At 45.1% G+C, this 18,558-nt stretch overlaps 1 protein-coding gene across 8 annotated transcripts in view; it reads left to right on the top strand.

Moving 5' to 3' along the window:
- C2CD5 (C2 calcium dependent domain containing 5) overlaps positions 1–18,558 on the top strand; it is a 160,064-nt gene that overhangs the window by 39,381 nt on the left and 102,125 nt on the right. For 4 of the 8 annotated variants that reach the window (XM_068277977.1, XM_068277979.1, XM_068277978.1 and 1 more), the window contains exons 7-9: positions 1,545–1,743; positions 11,728–11,879; positions 15,230–15,415. In XM_068277977.1, the coding sequence (XP_068134078.1) occupies positions 1,545–1,743; positions 11,728–11,879; positions 15,230–15,415 (537 nt within the window). The remainder of the gene's footprint in view (positions 1–1,544; positions 1,744–11,727; positions 11,880–15,229; positions 15,416–18,558) is intronic. The other 4 variants (XM_068277983.1, XM_068277982.1, XM_068277981.1 and 1 more) reach the window with 1 other exon arrangement.

The following is an 18,558-nucleotide window of genomic DNA, read 5'->3' as shown; positions in this document are numbered from 1 at the left end:
GATCGCGCGGTGCGGGAAATTACCCTCGATCGCCCGCGGGTAAAGTGCGCGTCGCTAGCGGCGGCCGATCCGATCAGGTATACATTACCTGAGGCTGGCTCCCGGGCGTCTTCTCCGTGCTGCACGGCTCTGTTCCGGCTCCATCCATCCCGGCGCTTCCTGTGTCACTGCAGTGACCAGGAAGTTCTAATAGAGGGCGCTCTATTTGAACTTCCTGGTCACGGAGTAACACAGGAAGCGCCGTAATGGATCCGGAACAGAGCCGTGCAATGCGGAGAAGAGGACCCGGAGCCAGCATCAGGTAATGTATACGGGGGGGAGGGGGGGGGGGGACAGGCGGCAGGAGCAGCTCAGCAGATGGTGAATCGGTTTCAGGCTGAAATCGATTCACAATCTGTTTGCAGTAAAGGCAGCCATACGATCCCTCTCTGATCAGATCCGATCAGATAGGGATCTGTCAGCTGGTCGATCTAATGGCACATCGACCAGTGTAGGGCTACCTTACTCTATACTGTCTGGAGAGCCGTTTCTCCTGCTTCTGAGGTGCTCACCTAAGGTGGCCATACACTTATAGATTTGCAGCAGATTCGACCATCAGATTAATTTTTGTCCGATGCCTATCAAGTCAGAATCTGACAGGAATCTATCTGATGTGTGCCACACACTAGGAACAGATTACCAACAGATTTCAGAATCGGAATATTTGAAATCGATCTAAATGCATTATTGGACCATTAGATCCAATGCAACTCTATGGGCCATCGATCTGCTGGCAGCAGCAGATCGACCTAAATTTTCCATCCTGTCAGATCCATCAAATCGATCAAAATCGTCCGCAATCGATCGATTTGATCGAATCGGTCGATCGATGGCTGAAATTGACCAGTGTATGGGCCCCTATACTGACATACTGTGGTGATTGGCTGTGCTGGCCAGGCATTTCCTGCAGGAAAGATCTTTCATTGCTGAGAGGAAACCTAAAGGGGCCCATACACTGTTTGATTTCAGCCATCGATCGACCAATCGATTCGATCAAATCGATCGATTGCGGACGATTTTGATCGATTTGATCGATCTGACAGGATGGATCACTATATCCTCTATGCTGCTATAGCGTATATGTTATACGCTATAGCAGCATAGAGGGTGATATAGCGGCTGGGAACGTGGAAGATCACTCACGTTCCCAGCCTGTCGGCGGCTGTCGCCGAACCTGGAAGTAGCCGCCGGCGGGGACAGGAGGATCGGAGCGAGGCTGCGAGGGCACCATACAGCTTCAGGGGGCTGAGGGATGCCCCGGGTGAGTAAAAATCATTTTTTAATTTTGACTTAAGTATCCCTTTAAGGGTGTGGTGGGGTGTGTCTTAAAGTACTCTTTTTCTTTTATGGAAAAGTTGGGTGGTATGCAATTACTCATGGCCCCAGTGCAGGTGTTGTAATAGGAGCAGCAGAAGAGACAGTGTGGGATCTGCAGCTTCCTGAATACTTAATGTTCTCTCTTTCTACATTTCTCATTGTTGTCATGTTGTGTTTTTGTTGTGCAGGTGAGCTGCAGAGGAAGATCGGCCTGAAGGTTCTGGAGATGCGGGGGAACGCTGTGGTTGGCTACCTGCAGTGCTTTGATCTGGAGGGGGAGTCTGGTTTGGTGGTACGTGCCATTGGAACAGCGTGTACTCTGGATAAACTCACCAACCCCGCCCCCTTCTCTGCCGCCTGCAATTCCCCATGTAAAGAACTGAAGGAGTAAGTATACATACATGTGGTGTCACATTACTGTTGAGTCTCTCATGCATGTGTGAAAGCCTTTCAATAAGTGTGGGATGTGGGATGTTCTACTTTTACCGGGAACAAAAATTAACCGTAATGCTTGCTGTGGATGCTTCAACAACAGCCACACAACTGCTAATTCACACGTCTCTTAAGTACCCGTCTCTGGGATCTGATATGACTCGGGCTGCCCTGCAGGGGCACATGCTGCTATTAGTTAAAGCAGAGTTCCCCAACCCTGTCCTTAAGGCCCACCAACAGTGCATGTTTTGCAGGAAACCACACACAATCACAGGTGGGGTAGTTAGTGTTGTAGCAGAGCTGATTAACCACCTCTGTGGATTTATACAAAACATGCGCTGTTAGTGGGCCTTGAGGACAGGGTTGGGGAACACTGAGTTAAAGGACACCTTAAGTGAGGGATATGGAGGCTGCCACACAGTATTTATTTCCTTTTTAACAATACCAGTTTCTTGGCAGCCCTGTTGAGCTCTTTGGCTACAGTGTCTGAATCGCACCAAAAAAACAAGCCTGCAGCTAATCTTGTCAGATTGTTAAATCAGAGCTAATCTTGCAGCACGTTGGCGTAGAGGTTAGCACTCTCGCCTTACAGCTCTGGGTTGCCGGTTCGAATCCCAGCCAGGCCAACATCAGTTTGTATGATCTCCCCGTGAAAATTGGCCCTAGACTATGATACATACACTACACGATACATACATAGACACTATGGTAAGGACAAGATTGTGAGCCCCTCTGAGGGACAGTTAGTGACAAGACAATATACTCTGTACAGCGCTGCGTAATATGTTGGCGCTATATAAATACTTAAATAAATAATGTCATAAACATCTGATCTGCTGCATGCTTGTTCAGGGCCTATGGCTAAAAGTATTAGAGGTAGAATATCGGCAGGATACCCAGGCAACTGGTATTGCTTAAAGGGAAATAAATATGGCAGTCTCCATATCCCTCTCGTTTAAAGTGAATCTGAGATGACAGGGAGGGGTATACATACTTGGAGCTTCCTCCGCCTCCTGTATCTTCTGAGATTGGCCCCGGAAAGACCTCCGGTCTGCGGCGTACTCCGCATGCGCGGCCCGGATGCGTGCTCGCCCCAGTCGCACTTCCGTGGCGGGGAGCATTCTGCGCCTGCGCCGACTGACCCTGACTGGAGGACTTTACGGGGCCAATTTCAGAATCCAGGAAGCGGAGGAGGACAGCCTGGAGAGGGTTGGCGTAAGCCCCAGGTATGTATATCTCCTCCCGCCCTGCAATCTCAGGTACACTTGAAGTTGTCCTTTTAACCTCTAATTCACACACCTTTCAGAATTCTTTACTATGACAGGTTGTGACCCAGGCTTCCCTCTATCTGCAGGTGTATGATATACATCTACATAACCACTAATTCACGTGGCTCTTATCAGCCCTCAGTATGAGCTGATCTATCCAGACTGCCCTCTAGCGGCAGAGGCTGCAACTGCAGTCATACAACCACTAAGGGCCCGTTTCCACCAGAGCGAATCTGCATGCAGAAAACGCTTTTTCGCTATTTTCAATGCGAATTTGCGTAAGTTTTCGCCTAAAATCAATGTAAAAGCACACTGACATGGTTACATTTGCATACTTACAAAAATATGCGAAAACGTACGCGTTTTCATGTTGAGATTCGCATACAAATGCGTACGTTATGGCATCCGCAAGCAAATTTGTTTTTGCGTTTTCAGCAACGGAATCGCACCGCACTAGTGGAAACGGGCCCTAATTTACACACTATGATCTTATATAACCAGTCCCAGACTACCATTTGTCTGTAGTCATACAAACACTTATTCACAAATATGGTGATAATTGAATTCATATTCATATTTGTGCCATTGGAAATGTTTTATCATTGTTGCTACAATAATTTAAACTGAACTGCGGATGGCATAAATTCATACTTGCTACAGCTGTTTGATTTTTTTCAATGATTTTTCAAGAATATAGTTGAATAGTGTTCATTAACTTTATTGTTTGTTGCTAATGTTAGATTCTTTCAAAATAATTTGGTTTCCAAATTGATATTTGGCCTTCGAGAACCCCCTCCAAGTTCATTGCTGCCCAGTGGTTAAAATAACAACATAATTAGTTGTACTTTTAAGTACATTTCAAAGTTTCAGTCACATGACTGCTGCAGCTGCTGCTATGGTAGCGATTGACCAATAGATGTTTCCGACTACATCGCTAGCTACAGTGGTCACATGACTGCAAGTTTAATGTGTAAATGAAAGTCCTTTTTACAAATGATTTTTAGCCAACATTATTTAACATATTTTTGTACCATATTTTCTGGTTGAACTCTATTGGACATACCGTATATACTCGCATGTAAGCCGACCCGCGTGTAAGCCGAGGTACGCACTTTCCCCCCCAGAAACCAGGAAAAGGTGATTGATTCCCATATATGCCCCCTTCCCAGTAGCCATATGTGCCCCCAGTACAAGTCATCCCCTCTCATCATAGCCAGATGTACTTCAAGGATGATACAGCTGTGTCTCAAGAGGACATTAGATAGCGTCATAGATATGAGGGACAGGGATTGCCACAAAGGAAAAGTCCCCGATAATTGCACCGCTGACATATTACTGGGCTGGCATGCTCCGCTCCACAAGCCATAGGACTTGTCTTGAGCAGCATGCTCTGCACACACCATGTTGCAGAGGATGTGGCGCACAGACACAGAAGAGCGCCAGCTGGCAAGAGCAGGTGATCGGGTATGATCCTTATGCTCTTCTGCCAGTAACAAAACCTGCTCCACCATCCATTCTGCTCCACCGACTCGCATATAAGCCGACGGGGGTAACTTATCAGCACATTTTTTTGTGCTGAAAAATTAGGCTTATACGCAAGTATATAACATATGTCTTTTTTCAACCCAACTAACAATGTAACTAACATTGTTCTGATGTGTATATACTGACAAAGCAGAGAGATACCGTACTCATTTTGCCTACGAACATTTCTTCTGCATAGTATAATAATGTGCTCATCCATAAATTCTCTATCAGATAATTGGTTTAAAGTTTGGCTGGTAATGATCAGGTGATCAAGAGAGACTTTTGCTTCCTGTGTACACTGATAGTGACCTATACAAACCAATACAAATTGATTACCCAATAAATTGCCCGTGTGCCAGCTATAGTGACGAATGAGTCATCCGTTTATCATTGTAGATGTGCATAGGTGCATGCTCCCTGCTCCTCATGCGTGAACAGCACTCGCTAAGGGGAACAGTTAATGGAAGTGTGCACAAGCCATTAGAGCGCTTTTTTTTGCGCCACTTTGGAATCATTGGCGATTCCAAAAGCACTAGGCTTATGAAAGTCAATGGCCGCAAACCCACAGGAGGAATTGTGATTAGGCAAATGACAATGGAGGCTCCCTGCAGTATTAATGAAGCGATTGCACTCCAATACAAAAAGTGTGAGCGTTGCAAAATCGCTTTGCAATTGCTGTGCAAAAGCATTTTTGCAAGGTATTAACTAACACCCAATTTTTTAATTTAAAAAAAAAAAAATTGCAAGTCGTTAATCACAATAGCTCTGCAAATGCAAGCACTAAAAAACTATCATAGACCCCGGAAATTGCTGTACAAAACGTTAGCAAAATGCTGAGCGCAATTTTCAAATGCATGTGTGTGTCCCAGCCTTAAAGGGAAACATAAAAATGCACAGCTCCAGTATTCTGACCAAGGTGTTTAATACAGCTTGCTAAAATACTCAAAATATATTAACAGGATTTTTTTTTCTTTATTGGGGAATGCTGAGGTACAGTTTAAAGAGAACCAGAGACGAAGCACCCTCATGTATTTTACCATATATATCAATGGGGAACATGACAGTAAATACCTACTCTGCCCTTTGTTTCATTCTTCTCTGCTAAATCTGCCTGTTATCAGCCCTGATAAGAATCCCCGACTGAGCATTCAGTCTAGCTTTGCCCTGGAATGTTATAGCCGAGTCAGTCTTCTGTGATGTCTTTTCAAGCCCAAGTCTGCCCCCTTGTGGCTCTGATTTCCTGCCATGTATCCTCCTAGCAGGAAATCACAGCCACAAGGGGGCAGACCCGGGCTTGAAAAGACATCACAGAAGACTGACTCAGCTATAATCATTAGGGGCAAAGCTAGACTGAATGCTCAGTCGGGGATTCTTATCAGAGCTGATAACAGGCAGATTTAGCAGAGAAGAATGAAACGGAGAGCAGAGTAGGTGTTTACTGTCATGTTCCCATTGATATATATGGTAAGATACATGAGGGTGCTTCATCTCTGGTTCTCTTTAAGCACTGGCCAAGCAATGAGCTATTTGTGAGGGGCCAGCTTTGAGACCAGAGCCACCGTTAAGTATGTTTATGAAAGCAAAACAATTTAATATGATTGAGGAACTGGTCTGATTACCTCATTTATCACATGATGCCATTCGGTTGGACATATGACAAAGTTGGAACCTTTTTAATAGTAAAATTATTAGAGTGCTTGTTCTGGGACTGAAGAGGTTAAATATGTTATCCCTGATAGGAATAATTCCATTCTGCTGACAAAGATCCCATTTCCACTGTGTGCGTCTGTCTGCGGTTTTCTGCACACGAAAATGCATCTGATCTGACGGCCCATAAAAAGTCAGTGGGCTAATCCCATGTCATGCCGTTTTTGTGTGCAAAAACAGAAACTGCCAACATGTTGCTTCTTCCTGGACAAAATGGCCCATATGCAATTCACATTCTCCCCTGAGATTTCTCCTAGACATTTTCACATCTTGTCAATTAAATGCCTTTTAAACCACCAGCAAGCAGGAACATATTTAAAATATATTTTATATTACTTATTTACCCATGTGTGGCTACCCTTTCAATTGCAAAGTGCTGAAAAGTTATTTTAAAGTGAAGATCAAAAAATATCTCCGAGGAGAAAATTCAATAAAAAAAAGTTAATTGCATATGGGCCCATGCGCCTTTGTCCTATTAACCCTTTCCAGTCTATTTTCCTGATCATACACCCCCCCACCCCACTCCGCCCGCTCGGGGTGACCAGGATGTGCGGCGGCAGCAGGAATCCAGAGGGGTGTGTAACATCTCACACTAGAACAAGGGGTATCCTGGCACCAGTAGCAGGGACGGGACTAGCACCAGCTCCCATGCTGTAGTTCTGCCCCCCCCCCCCCCCCCCACCCACACACACACATGCGTGGCAGGGTAATTTCGCTATTACACAGCGCATGAAAGTGTCTGTAAAAGAGTGACGCTGTGCCAGACTAGCAACTGCGCCCCGAGGGATCAGCCCAAATGCACCCACGTAATTGTTATATTACGTGGTGCAGTGGCAGGGGGTGGGGCTGGCAGCCATTGTCCAACACTTTGATCTAAAGGGGCTGACGCTGAGACAGATTTATCCGGCAACAGCGCCATCTAGCAGTAGCCAGTTTTCGTATGACGTATGGAGGAAAATGTCGGACGTAGTCCCACATAGGATTGGAAAGGGTTAATTACACTGTGTATCTGTGGAAGACGCATACTTTTATTTTGGTGTGTGTTGGCGAACGCGCACGGTGTCCAGGCAAGCAAAGCAAATTTTGGTGGAAACTGGGCCAAAAATGGATTATTATCTGAAAAGATTAATGGATTCTTTCTATATATAGATGGACTGTTTATTGTGCCTTTGTTGCTGTGTGACTTCCCTGATCTCTCCTGAGCAGTTCTGTTCCGCTATCTGCATAGTCCTTTTTCTAGAGCCTTGACCCCCTCTGATCTCTTCTCTAGATTGCATGCTTCTAGGACGAGGATCGTCCAGTAACCAGATCTCTGCTTCAGTCATTCTTTAACCTGCACTCCTTGTGTATCCTGTTCTTTCTTTCTCTTCCACCTCGCTGCCATTCCCTTCAGGTCTCCGCTGGTCCAGCCACCGAGCCACGGATATCGATCAACCCACAACAGCCCCATACACACAGCTACTGGCTCCCGACTCACTCAGAACTTCTCTGTGTCTGTTCCTACCCTCATCTACACGGGTACGAGAGCTGGGGGAGGGGCAGCATGCAGGCAGGGTAGACCTCCAGACTCTACTCGGGAGGTATCTCGTCTGGAGGGGTCCCCGGAATCTCCTCCACTGGCTCTCCGCTCCACCCTCATTTGAGAATTAAAAAAAAATCAAAAATAATGTTCCGCTAGAGGGCAAGTCCATCCAAAACTGGAGAAAGTTCTTTTATTTCTCAGAGACTCTGGCGGTAGGATCTCCGTGTTTTTGAGTTCCCAGGTTTTTACACCCAGGCAAGTAGCAAATTTGGGCCCACCATTGGTGGCTACCTGGCTTTTTGGTAAGATTTTGTGGGGTTAGTGTCATCCCGGCACTTTTCACCAGGCCCTAGGCACCTGCCTAAAATTGACTTGTGGATGATTTGACTCTTGGTACATCGCATCTATTGCAAAAGTCCTCTACTTAGTATATTCACGTAACCACTGGACCCCTAAGCTTGTGAAAAAATACAGCAAGTGTTTTGGAACACGAGACTCCGCCTGTAAATAAAGTAGTCAGATCTGGAGTCCAACAAAAGTGATATTTAAAAGGCAGCGGATTTGGTTGCCTTATGCTGCTGCTGCTGTTACTGGAGGTCATGATCTCCCATCCAGAACTAGAAGCAGTTTCTCATCCCACCGGCCACATTCTCTGTATTGTAAAAGGAATGGTGAATCTGTCAGCAAAACATGAAATGCTGTCATACCAGACATGGCAGCTGTGTGGGGCCGGGAACACAAAAGCATAGAAGAACATAAAGCGGAGTAATGGCCCAGAGCAAAACCATGATATTTTGTGTCTATAAACACATATAAACCTTTCCTCGAGGCTCACGTCCCTGTACCTGGGACAATGTGTCACATTTTCTGTCTCTAGCCAGTTGTAGCTCCCATAGCCACAAAAACTAGGTGGCACTTGCATGCACCATTTCATGTTGGTCTGTAGAATCAGGACTGGCCAAAACTAGGAGAGGCCCTACCTCTGAACATTTAGATGGGCGCTAAAGAAGGAGGAGACCGCAAACCCCTCTACACTATGCACTTGACTTTGTGATAAAGTCAAATTTTCAGACTGAAATAGGCAGGGTTGCTGCTATTTTCCATCCTAACATCCTTCCATTCCATCCAAATAAGGGGACGGTAATGGGAGATGGTGATGCGTCAAGCCTAGCTCTTCCTTTCTGAAAACTTGGCTTTAGCTAACTAGAGGAGGGTAACTGTAACAAGAGTAGGAATGGAAACAACACACAGAGGTATATGGCTCCAGCATGAACACACCTCTTTTGCTTAGGTTGGGTAGATTTGCTCAGGTGTCCTTTAACTTCAAAAATGAGATTGTATAAGAAGACAGAGGCGCCAAAAGGATAACATTTTCTAAAACATTTAAAATGAGAGGAGGCAGAGGTGGACTTGCCTCCTCCAAGCAGACACACACCAGTGTTGTGTATATTCAAAACAACAAAAATGTATTTATACACTCCAGAAAGTGCAAGTGCGGCGCATTTTGCAGGCATCTCCGCACGCTGAGCTTTGCACCTGACCTATTTGAGTTTTATGCTCTGTTTCTATTGCCTGATGAAGCAGGAGATGCCCACGAAACGGGTTGCACTTTCTGGAGTATATAAATAATTTTTTGTTGTTTTGAATATACACAACACTCGTGTGTGTCTGCTTGGGGGAGATAAGTCCACCTCTGCCTCCTCTCATTTTAAACGTTTTGGAATATTTTACGCTTTTAGCACCTCTGTCTGCTTATACAAATCCAGTCGAATCCACCCTAGGTGGAGGGGTATTGCCCCTTATTTCCTATCTACAGAGAGCAATTTCTTAATCCTGAGCGGGGACAGGTCTAATCTCCTCACCTGCTGATATAGTGGTGACCTGGATGGTGTTTGTGAGTATAAATAGATACTTACTTGCCATATCCACATATTACACTATATTGGGCTCTCATTGTCTCTATTCTGTGTTCCCTCAAAAATGAGATTGCTTGCTCTAGGCCTCTACTCCACTTTAGAGTTTCATGTTCCTGTCTTGATAAATCATCCGTGAAGGCTTGTACACACTTGCAATAATGGTCTTCCAAAATTATCATTTTTGATCGTTTTGGTCAACCTTTCCCTATAGAAACCTGTTGTTTCTCTATCTACCTATAAATGTATTTTTCTCAGCGGAGAGAGGAGGGGTTAGGATTAGTGTAAGCAAGCTGCTCGCTTTTTTCAGCTGTGTATCACAGCGTTATTGGTTATGGTTCTCCAGTCACAAGCATTTGGTAGCGGTCAGGGGGCATACGCCAGGAATGATCTTGAATAATTCTTTTAGGCAACCTTATTTGCAGTGTGTACAGGCCTTTAGATGCTGCAGAAAGCCAATTAAGGTCCTATGAAGTGTTGGATAACAGAGTGCTATTATCTTCCTGGCATCTGTCCAGAATTGAATTACCAGTTTTTGGATGAAATTGTCGCTTTAAAGGATACAGACACTTATAAATGTGCTGTAATCGATAGATGCCCAGACGTCCAAGCTATTTGATGACACCTCCTACCTAGGATGATCTGCTCCTTGATAATCCATGCTGAGGCCTTCTGCTGCCACCTATGCCCACCACAACGAGGAAAAAAATTAAGCAAACCCTTGATGCTCTGTGGTAGTCAGACAGGTTGGGGTAGTTGTTATAAGTCTCTATACACCTAAAGAGGAACTGTACCAAAAGATGGGGGAAAAGACATTTCAAAGTGAGAAGATAAAAAATAGAAATGAGATCAGAAAATGGGTTATACTCGCAGTGTAATTCATTCATATTGTTTGATCCTCCAAGAGCCTGCAAGTCAGCATCTTTACTTCTGGCAGGCATGAAAAAAGAAAAGGACAGCATCCAATGCCAATATCTATAAACACACCTACTAACATTGTGATAGGCTAACGGTTGGGGTTGAGATGCTGCTTGCTTGGCAGCTGGAAACAACTGTTATCTCTCATAATGCAACGGTTTTCACAGATTAGAAACTGTCATGGCCATGACATCACACTGTGGACTGTTTCATCCCAATATTGGCCACACTGACGTGCCTGATGACCTATTTCAGGAAAGGTCAAGATTTCTCCTGGGAAAGGGAGAATTGGCTACTGATTGAGATGAAGGCCAATCCTGGTCTGCCCCAAAGAAGCTCGCTTGTCAGTAAGGGTTCCTATTTTTTAAGCCCCACCTCTTAATCTGCTATACAGAGTTCTGGTGGTGGGTGACAGACCTCAGCATGGACTTGTAAGGAGCAGTGCATGCTAAATAAGTGTTTCTGTTAACATTTGTGGCAGCGATCTGGGTAGGCTATCAATTAGGGCAGTTTGGTTTACACTTGCCCTTATCCTTTAAATTCTTATCATTAGAATATAACAAAGCATTTTATGTACCCCAGAAATAGCGTATTTGAGCACTGCGGGTCAGGGTAGGATGCTGACTGCCAGTGGACAGGATAGGGGGCGGCAGGTAAGTGATTCTATAGCTGTAGTTGTCGCTATGACCTGCTTTCCTTTTAGCCGCTACTGCTGCTGCACGTACTTACTGCTGGAGGATAAGGAAACTGGCAGAAGAATGGACATTTTTCTTTGTTGTGGCTGCAATCACTGGAATTAGAAGTGTCTTGTATTTACTAGAAAGTTCTCAGCTTACTTTTACTTTGTGCTTTTATGTTTTATTTTGGTGATATTTTTTTTTGCCTGTGCCGTTAGGACGTGTCGTGGCCCTCCTTGTGGCCGATGGCTGCTCTGAAGTGCCGCCGCAATTGCCGCATGGGATGCTGGGAAAGGCGTCCGCCCCGGCTCCTCCAGGGGGAGCCCAGTCAGCCAGCACACCTACGGCTGGGCTGCCACCTTGTACAGTGAGGGGATGTTTAATGCTTCTCCCCCTTCTTCTGGCAGGGCTCCCTTCAGTGAAGAGCTTAACCCCAATGCTCATTCATCAGGACCCTCCACCCCACTGAAAAACCAAACTTATTCCTTTTCACCTTCCAAGTCCTACAGCCGACAGTCCTCCTCTTCTGACACAGATTTGAGTTTGACACCTAAAACTGGTAAGACACATCCAGCCACACGTTTGCTTTGATTTCTTCCTTATGTCTCTTGGTTTGTCATATATCCATGCACTCCTTTCCCACCGTGAAGTTATCAAAGTCATTTTCAGTGGTTACAAACCACCCCCAGATATTGGTATGTGGCAGTTATAACCATATGGGCAGGGGATACCTGGTCTGCCCCAAAGAAGCTTGCTTGTCAGTTTGCTACATTTTTTCCTCTGTAATTTTTATGTACATCTACATTTTTATGTCATATCAATTGTTTTTTTTTCTTTTAACTATCATTAATTTTTAGTGTCTGTATACGTTATGTGTCCTGTTTCTTGCCCAGTATGTCTAGCATCTCCTTATTGTTTTACTGCTCATTGTTGGAGTTTATGCTGGATTCTGGACTAAATGTAGATCTTATAGGACAACAATGGGGAGAACAGCATTCTGGCTTTACCTCCTGAAGGAAGGGAAGAGGAGGGGGCAGGATCACCCTCAATTTTTTTAAGTGAAACTGAAGCCACCAGAAAAAACCCCAAAAAGGTAGACGCTGTCCTGTGGAGAGGAAGGGCTCTCGATCCTATAGTGCCTTCCTGGTCCTCTATCCATGTCCTCGGTCCGCTGCTGTCCCCATGAAAGTTATTAAACTAACTGGTCGAATACACCATTAAGGAGTCCATGTGTAGGCTTCGAGACTTTGAAAGCACTCATGTTCCTGAGTACATAGAAGACAAGCAGGTCTGTACTGTGCTTGTGTGCAGTATGGACGTATAGTCTTTGGAAGAACACGAGCACTCCTGAAGCCTTCTGAGGATTCGCGAAGGTGCAGAGCTTGAACAGGAGACATTAGTAGACTGAGGGCACGGAGAGTGGACTGGGAAGGCTCTATGAAATCCTTACAGTATGAAAGAAACCTTAAAGGACCACTATTGTGAAAAATTTTAAAATCTAAAATACATGTAAACATACAAAAATAAGTAGTATGTTACTTCCAGAGTAGAATGAGCCATAAATTACTTTTCTCCTATGTTGCTGTCACTTACAGTAGGTAATAGAAATCTGACAGAACCAAAAGGTTTTGAACTAGTCCATCTCTTCATTGGGGGATTCTCAGCATGGCATTTATTCTGTATAAAGACATTCCTTGAAAAGGATTTATATAATGATGCTGGCCAGCTTCCATGCTCACAGTACACATTTTTGGCAGTTGGAAGAAGCAACTGCCATTCACTAAAGGCTTTTGAAACTAAACCAGACCCTGATAATCCCAATGAGTAGACGAGCTGGTCCAAAACCTGTCGGTTCTGTTAGATTTCTACAACCTACTATAAGCGACAGCAACATAGAAGAAAAGTAATTTATGGCTCATTTTACTCTGGAAGAAATGTACTTCTTAATTGTATGTGCTTATGTGTATTTTAAATTTGACGACTTTTGCGATAGTGATCCTTTAAGATGGCCATTAACCTTCTGGGGGCAGCTAAGCGTAAATCCTACGCCGCACTTGTGGCTGCTTAACTCTGATGCGACGTAGGATTTACGCCACTTGCTTTTAGCGCTCCCGGTGTGAGCACACGCACCTGAGAGTGGAGATTAAGCTGTCATATGACAGCTGACATCTCCTCTCATTGATCAGGAGCCATGGTGATTGGCTCCTGATCACGTGATTACTACGATTGCCAGCCGCTCGTAGTGATCACTATAAGCAGCGGCGGTAGGAGGAGAGGAAGAGGACCGGGACTCACCTTCCTGGCGTTCTCCTGACGATCGGCGTTCCCCTCCGCTCTGCTCGGCATCCCTGCTCGCTCTGACTCTGATGACGTCATCAAGCCGGGACCCGGAACTTAGTGGCAGTGCGAGCAGGGATGCTGGACAGAGCGGATGAGGGTAGAGCTACTCATTGCTGGAGCTTGAGAGGTGAGTAATGGCTGCTAGCTATAATGGCCCATACTCATGGGCAACTGTTTTGGCCTGTCGCCAGCACACGTGAGCGTGTGCGCGACAGGAAGGCGACAGCTCGTCGCCAGGTCCCTCCGCATACACACGGCGGAGGGACCTGGCAACTGATGCGGCGGAAGCTGTCGCTGTTGCTCCTCCCCCCGCCGGAAACCCAATCTAAACCTATCTTGTTGCTGTCGCTAGTCCGCGTACTCACGCGGACTAGCGACAGTTGCGGCGGAGTGGCGGCGGCGACTGTCGCCAGGCGATTGAGCGACGAGCGGCAGTTCGGGGTGCGTGCCCGTGCAACGCCGCATACTCACGGGCGACCTGTCGCCGCAACACGCGCACGCCGCGTTTTGCGGCGACAATTGTAGCCCGTGAGTATGGGCCATAAGGGAGACACCTATCTATACGGGGACACCCATACCTAGCTATCTGTACTGTGGATACTGCTGCTTGGCTATCTAAACGCCCCCCTCACCTCCCCCAATCGCACAAAATGCTCTGGTTCTTAAGGGTGGTGGAGGTGCCAGTCCCCAGAAAGTTAATGATACAATAGCGGAAGATTGACTTTCCAGTCGATCACATTGGATAGTATTGATGATGCCAATCAACTATATGCAAACGACTTGTCGATCATTTCATTAATCCATTTTTCGGATCGATTCCATTTGAAATGATCGATTGGTTAATTTTTTTTTCTTGTTTATAGGCCCCATCGATCAATTCCTTCTGATCAAAATTATTGGATCGAAAAGGTCGATCGATCGTTTGCTAAATTGTATTGTTAGTGGGCACACATATTGGTCCGCCAGAACTTGAAGTGGCCAGACTTCAGGTCCTGGCTGTACCATATACAAAAGAAAATCAGTGACACTAATAAAATGTGAAGGTGACTGCTCAGGTCCGTACTAGCAATCTAATAATACATTTTATGACGGAGTTGCTCTGAGGTTCTCTTTAGAGTATACAGGTGATATAAGCTACTTCCTGTAACTTTGGTGGACCCCAATACATGATCTTTGGTTCTTGATAGCACCCTGACTCATTGGGGAGTTCCATGTTATGCTTCCCTCCCCCGTGTAGGTAAAGCCATTAACTGTGCAGGAGAACAAATCGCAGAAATCAACAAATGGAAACTGTCGACACATTTTCATACAAAGTTGTGACTTTGATAACTTCAGGGCATATTGTTGATAGTTGTGCCACATGGAGTCTCCAAACACCCAGTTTGTGGCGTCTCTTAGGCAAGCAGTATTTATCTGTGTTCACCCGTCCATTTGCCTTTTCCTTTTTTTTCTCTTTCATATCCATCACATTTTATTTCTTCTATCTTCTGGGTTTCTTTTATCATTTGTTTCCGTTCTGTTCCTCCTCCTCCACCTGAACACTCCATTCTCCGTCTGCCACCTCCACAGCGCCCCCTGGCGTGGGAAAGAGGATCTTCATGTGCCCAAGCTCACCCTCCCTTTTCTATGATCCCCGGAGTCTCCGAGGGTCCTATAGCCATCTGCTGGGCTGCAGCACGTCCCACTCGCCCTTTAGCCGTGCCAGCCCGTTGAGGAAGTCTGTGTCATTCAGTGATGAGCTGTTGCTGTCGGCTGGTAGGATCGCACACCATTTGCCTTGTTTTGCAGAGTTTTCACAAGCATGCTGTTATTTTGTTTATTAGAGAGCTTGATGTGCATAGTTTTGCATCACAAAACTAATAGTTTTACACGCAATAGCAAATACATCATTATATTTCAGTTATGGAAGGTAAACACTAACCACGGACTCTTAAGACAGCAATGCCCATGGGTATTGGATACTGGAAAAGTCTTGGGGCAGCTACATGCCAGGACTGGGGTTGGGCAGTACATAGGGGGTGATTTATTAAATGAGAAGTTAAAGGACACCTGAAGTGAGAAGGATATGGTGGCTGACATATTTATTTTCTTTCAAGCAATGCCAGTTGCTTGGCCTCCTGAAAAGACACATGGGCACTTGTGTATGTACAGGTAATTCACTTATTTCAGCCAACAAGATGCAAATTATACCCATGCCCGTGTTAATTGTATAAGTGACTTGGCAGACGGTGTGTACTGTTTTTGAATGTCTACATAAAGTTGTTAAAAAAAAAAAAAAGCGCATTGGCCCTTATTACATTCACTTTTCTCCTAGAATATGAAGTGGGTGGTCATCTAGTGGCCAAAAAGTAAAAAGACACCTACATACATAGAATTAAATAAAAATCAATTCCACATTATTAAACCCCTTAACCCTTCCCCTTTGGGAGAGTTTACTGATGTAGAACATGATGCATTGCAGTAAGCTGCATCTACTGTTTTAGACAAAAAATTCATTGTAGTAGGTCGAGCCTACTGATTTAGACCATAATGCATTGCAGCTCAGATTAGTACGGCTATCCCATTGTTTCTGCAGATACTACAATTTGTTTTCAGCCTTGTAAATAAGATACCTCACATATTTTCATTAGGAAACTTTGGGTTCTGCTTAGTGTCTTGCAGTTACCTAGAAAAGTTAAATCAGAAGCCATACCGTTAGTACATATACAGCGGGATGCGAAAGTTTGGGCAACCTTGTTAATCATCATGATTTTCCTATATAAATCGTTTGTTGTTACGATAAGAAATGTCAGTTACATATATATCATTTAGGAGACACACACAGTGATATTTGAGAAGTGAAATGAAGTTTATTGGATTTACAGAACGTGTGCAATAATTGTTTAAATACAATTAGACAGGTGCATAAATGTGGGCACTGTTGTCATTTTATTGATTTCAAAAGCTTTAGAACTAATTATTGGAACTCAAATTGGCTTGGTAAGCTCAGTGACCCCTGACCTACATACACAGCTGAATCCAAAAAGAGTATTTAAGAAGGTCTATTGTAAGTTTCCCTCCTCTTTTAATTTTCTCTGAAGAGTAGCAACATGGGGGGTCTCAAAACAACTCTCAAATGTCCTGAAGACAAGGATTGCTCACCATCATGGTTTAGGGGATGGATACAGAAAGCTGTCTCAGAGATTTCAGCTCTCTGTTTCCACAGTTAGGAACATATTGAGGAAATGGAAGACCACAGGCTCGAGCAAGTTAAGGCTCGAAGTGGCAGACCAAGAAAAACTTGGATGAACAGAAGTGAAAAATGGTGAGAACAGTCAGTCAACACACAGACCAGCACCAAAGACCTACAACATAATTTTGCTGCAGTTGGAGTCACTGTGCATCGTTTAACAATTCGGTGCACTTTACACAAGGAGTTGCTGTATGTGAGAGTGATGCAGAGGAACCCATTTCTCCACCCACAGCACAAACAGAGCCGCTTGAGGTACGCTAAAGCACATTTGGACAAGCCAGCTTAATTTTGTAATAAGGTGCTGTGGACTGATGAAACTAAAATTGAGTTATTTGGGCATAACAAGGGGCGTTATGCATGGAGGAAAAACAACACATCATTTCAAGAAAAACATCTGCTACCTACAGTAAGATATGGTGGTGGTTCCATCATGCTGTGTGGCCAGTGCAGGGACTGGGAATCTTGAAAAGTCGAGTGACGCATGGATTTCACTCAGTATCAGCAAATTCTGGAGACCAATGTCCAGGATTCAGTGACAAAGCTGATGCTGCGCTGGGGCTGGATCTTTCTTTGGAAGCTAACGACCCTAAACACTGCTCAAAATCCACTAAGGCATTCATGCAGAGGAGCAAGTACAACGTTTTGGAATGGCCATCTCAGTCCCCAGACCTGAATATAATTGAAAATCGGTGGTGTGAGTTAAAGAGAGCTGTCCTTGCTCAGAAGCCATCAAACCTGAATTAACTAGAGATGTTTTTTTAAAGAGCAATGGTCCAAAATACCTTCAACCAGAATCCAGACTCTCATTGGAACACAGGAAGCGTTTAGAGGCTGTAATTTCTGCAAAAGGAGAATCTACTAAATATTGATTTCATTTCTTTTTTGTGGTGCCCAAATTTATGCACCTGCCTAATTTTGTTAAACCAGTTAATGGCAAACTGACTTATTAAAATGTCCTGTTTGACACTGTTAACAGCAACAGGACGTTTTAATAAGTCACCTGCTTGCGCAATACAAGGTATAATACGCTTTGTACTGTATACAAAGCGTATTATACAGGCTGCCTCCTACACTGGTGGTCCCAGTGATCGAGGGACCACCAGGGCAGGCTGCAGCCCTCCCTATATGCACCCAAACACACTGATCTCCCCCCCCCTTCCCTCTGATCGCCCACAGCACTCCTCAGACCCCTGTTTGCACCCAATCCCCCCCCCCTAGTCACCCATCAATCACTCCCTGTCACTATCTGTCAACGCTAATTTTTTTATTAAGTCCTAATCTACCCTCAGGGGGCTCCTGATCACCCCCCCACACACACCCTCAGATCCTCCCCCCCTGTGTATTGTATACATCTATTCTTCCCTGCAATCACTCACTGATCACCTGTCAATCACCCCCTGTCACTAACACCCATCAGATTAGACCCTAACCTGCCCCTTGCGGGCACCTGATCACCCCCCCCCCCCCACCCTCAGATCGCCCGCACACCCGTCCTCAGATCGCCTCCGAAGTGCATTGTTAACATCTGTTCTCCCCTCTAATTACCCATCAATCACTCCCTGTCACTATCGGTCAACGCTATTTTTTAGGTTAGGTCCTAAATTGCCCCCTGGGGGCTCGTGATCACCCCCCCCCTACACCCTCCGATCCTCCCCAGACCTCCCCC

The sequence above is a fragment of the Hyperolius riggenbachi genome, chromosome 3 (genome assembly GCF_040937935.1).
Source record: "Hyperolius riggenbachi isolate aHypRig1 chromosome 3, aHypRig1.pri, whole genome shotgun sequence".
Taxonomy (NCBI): domain Eukaryota; kingdom Metazoa; phylum Chordata; class Amphibia; order Anura; family Hyperoliidae; genus Hyperolius; species Hyperolius riggenbachi.
Note: the sequence above shows the minus strand (reverse complement) of the source record. Positions and strands in the feature narration are given on the sequence as shown.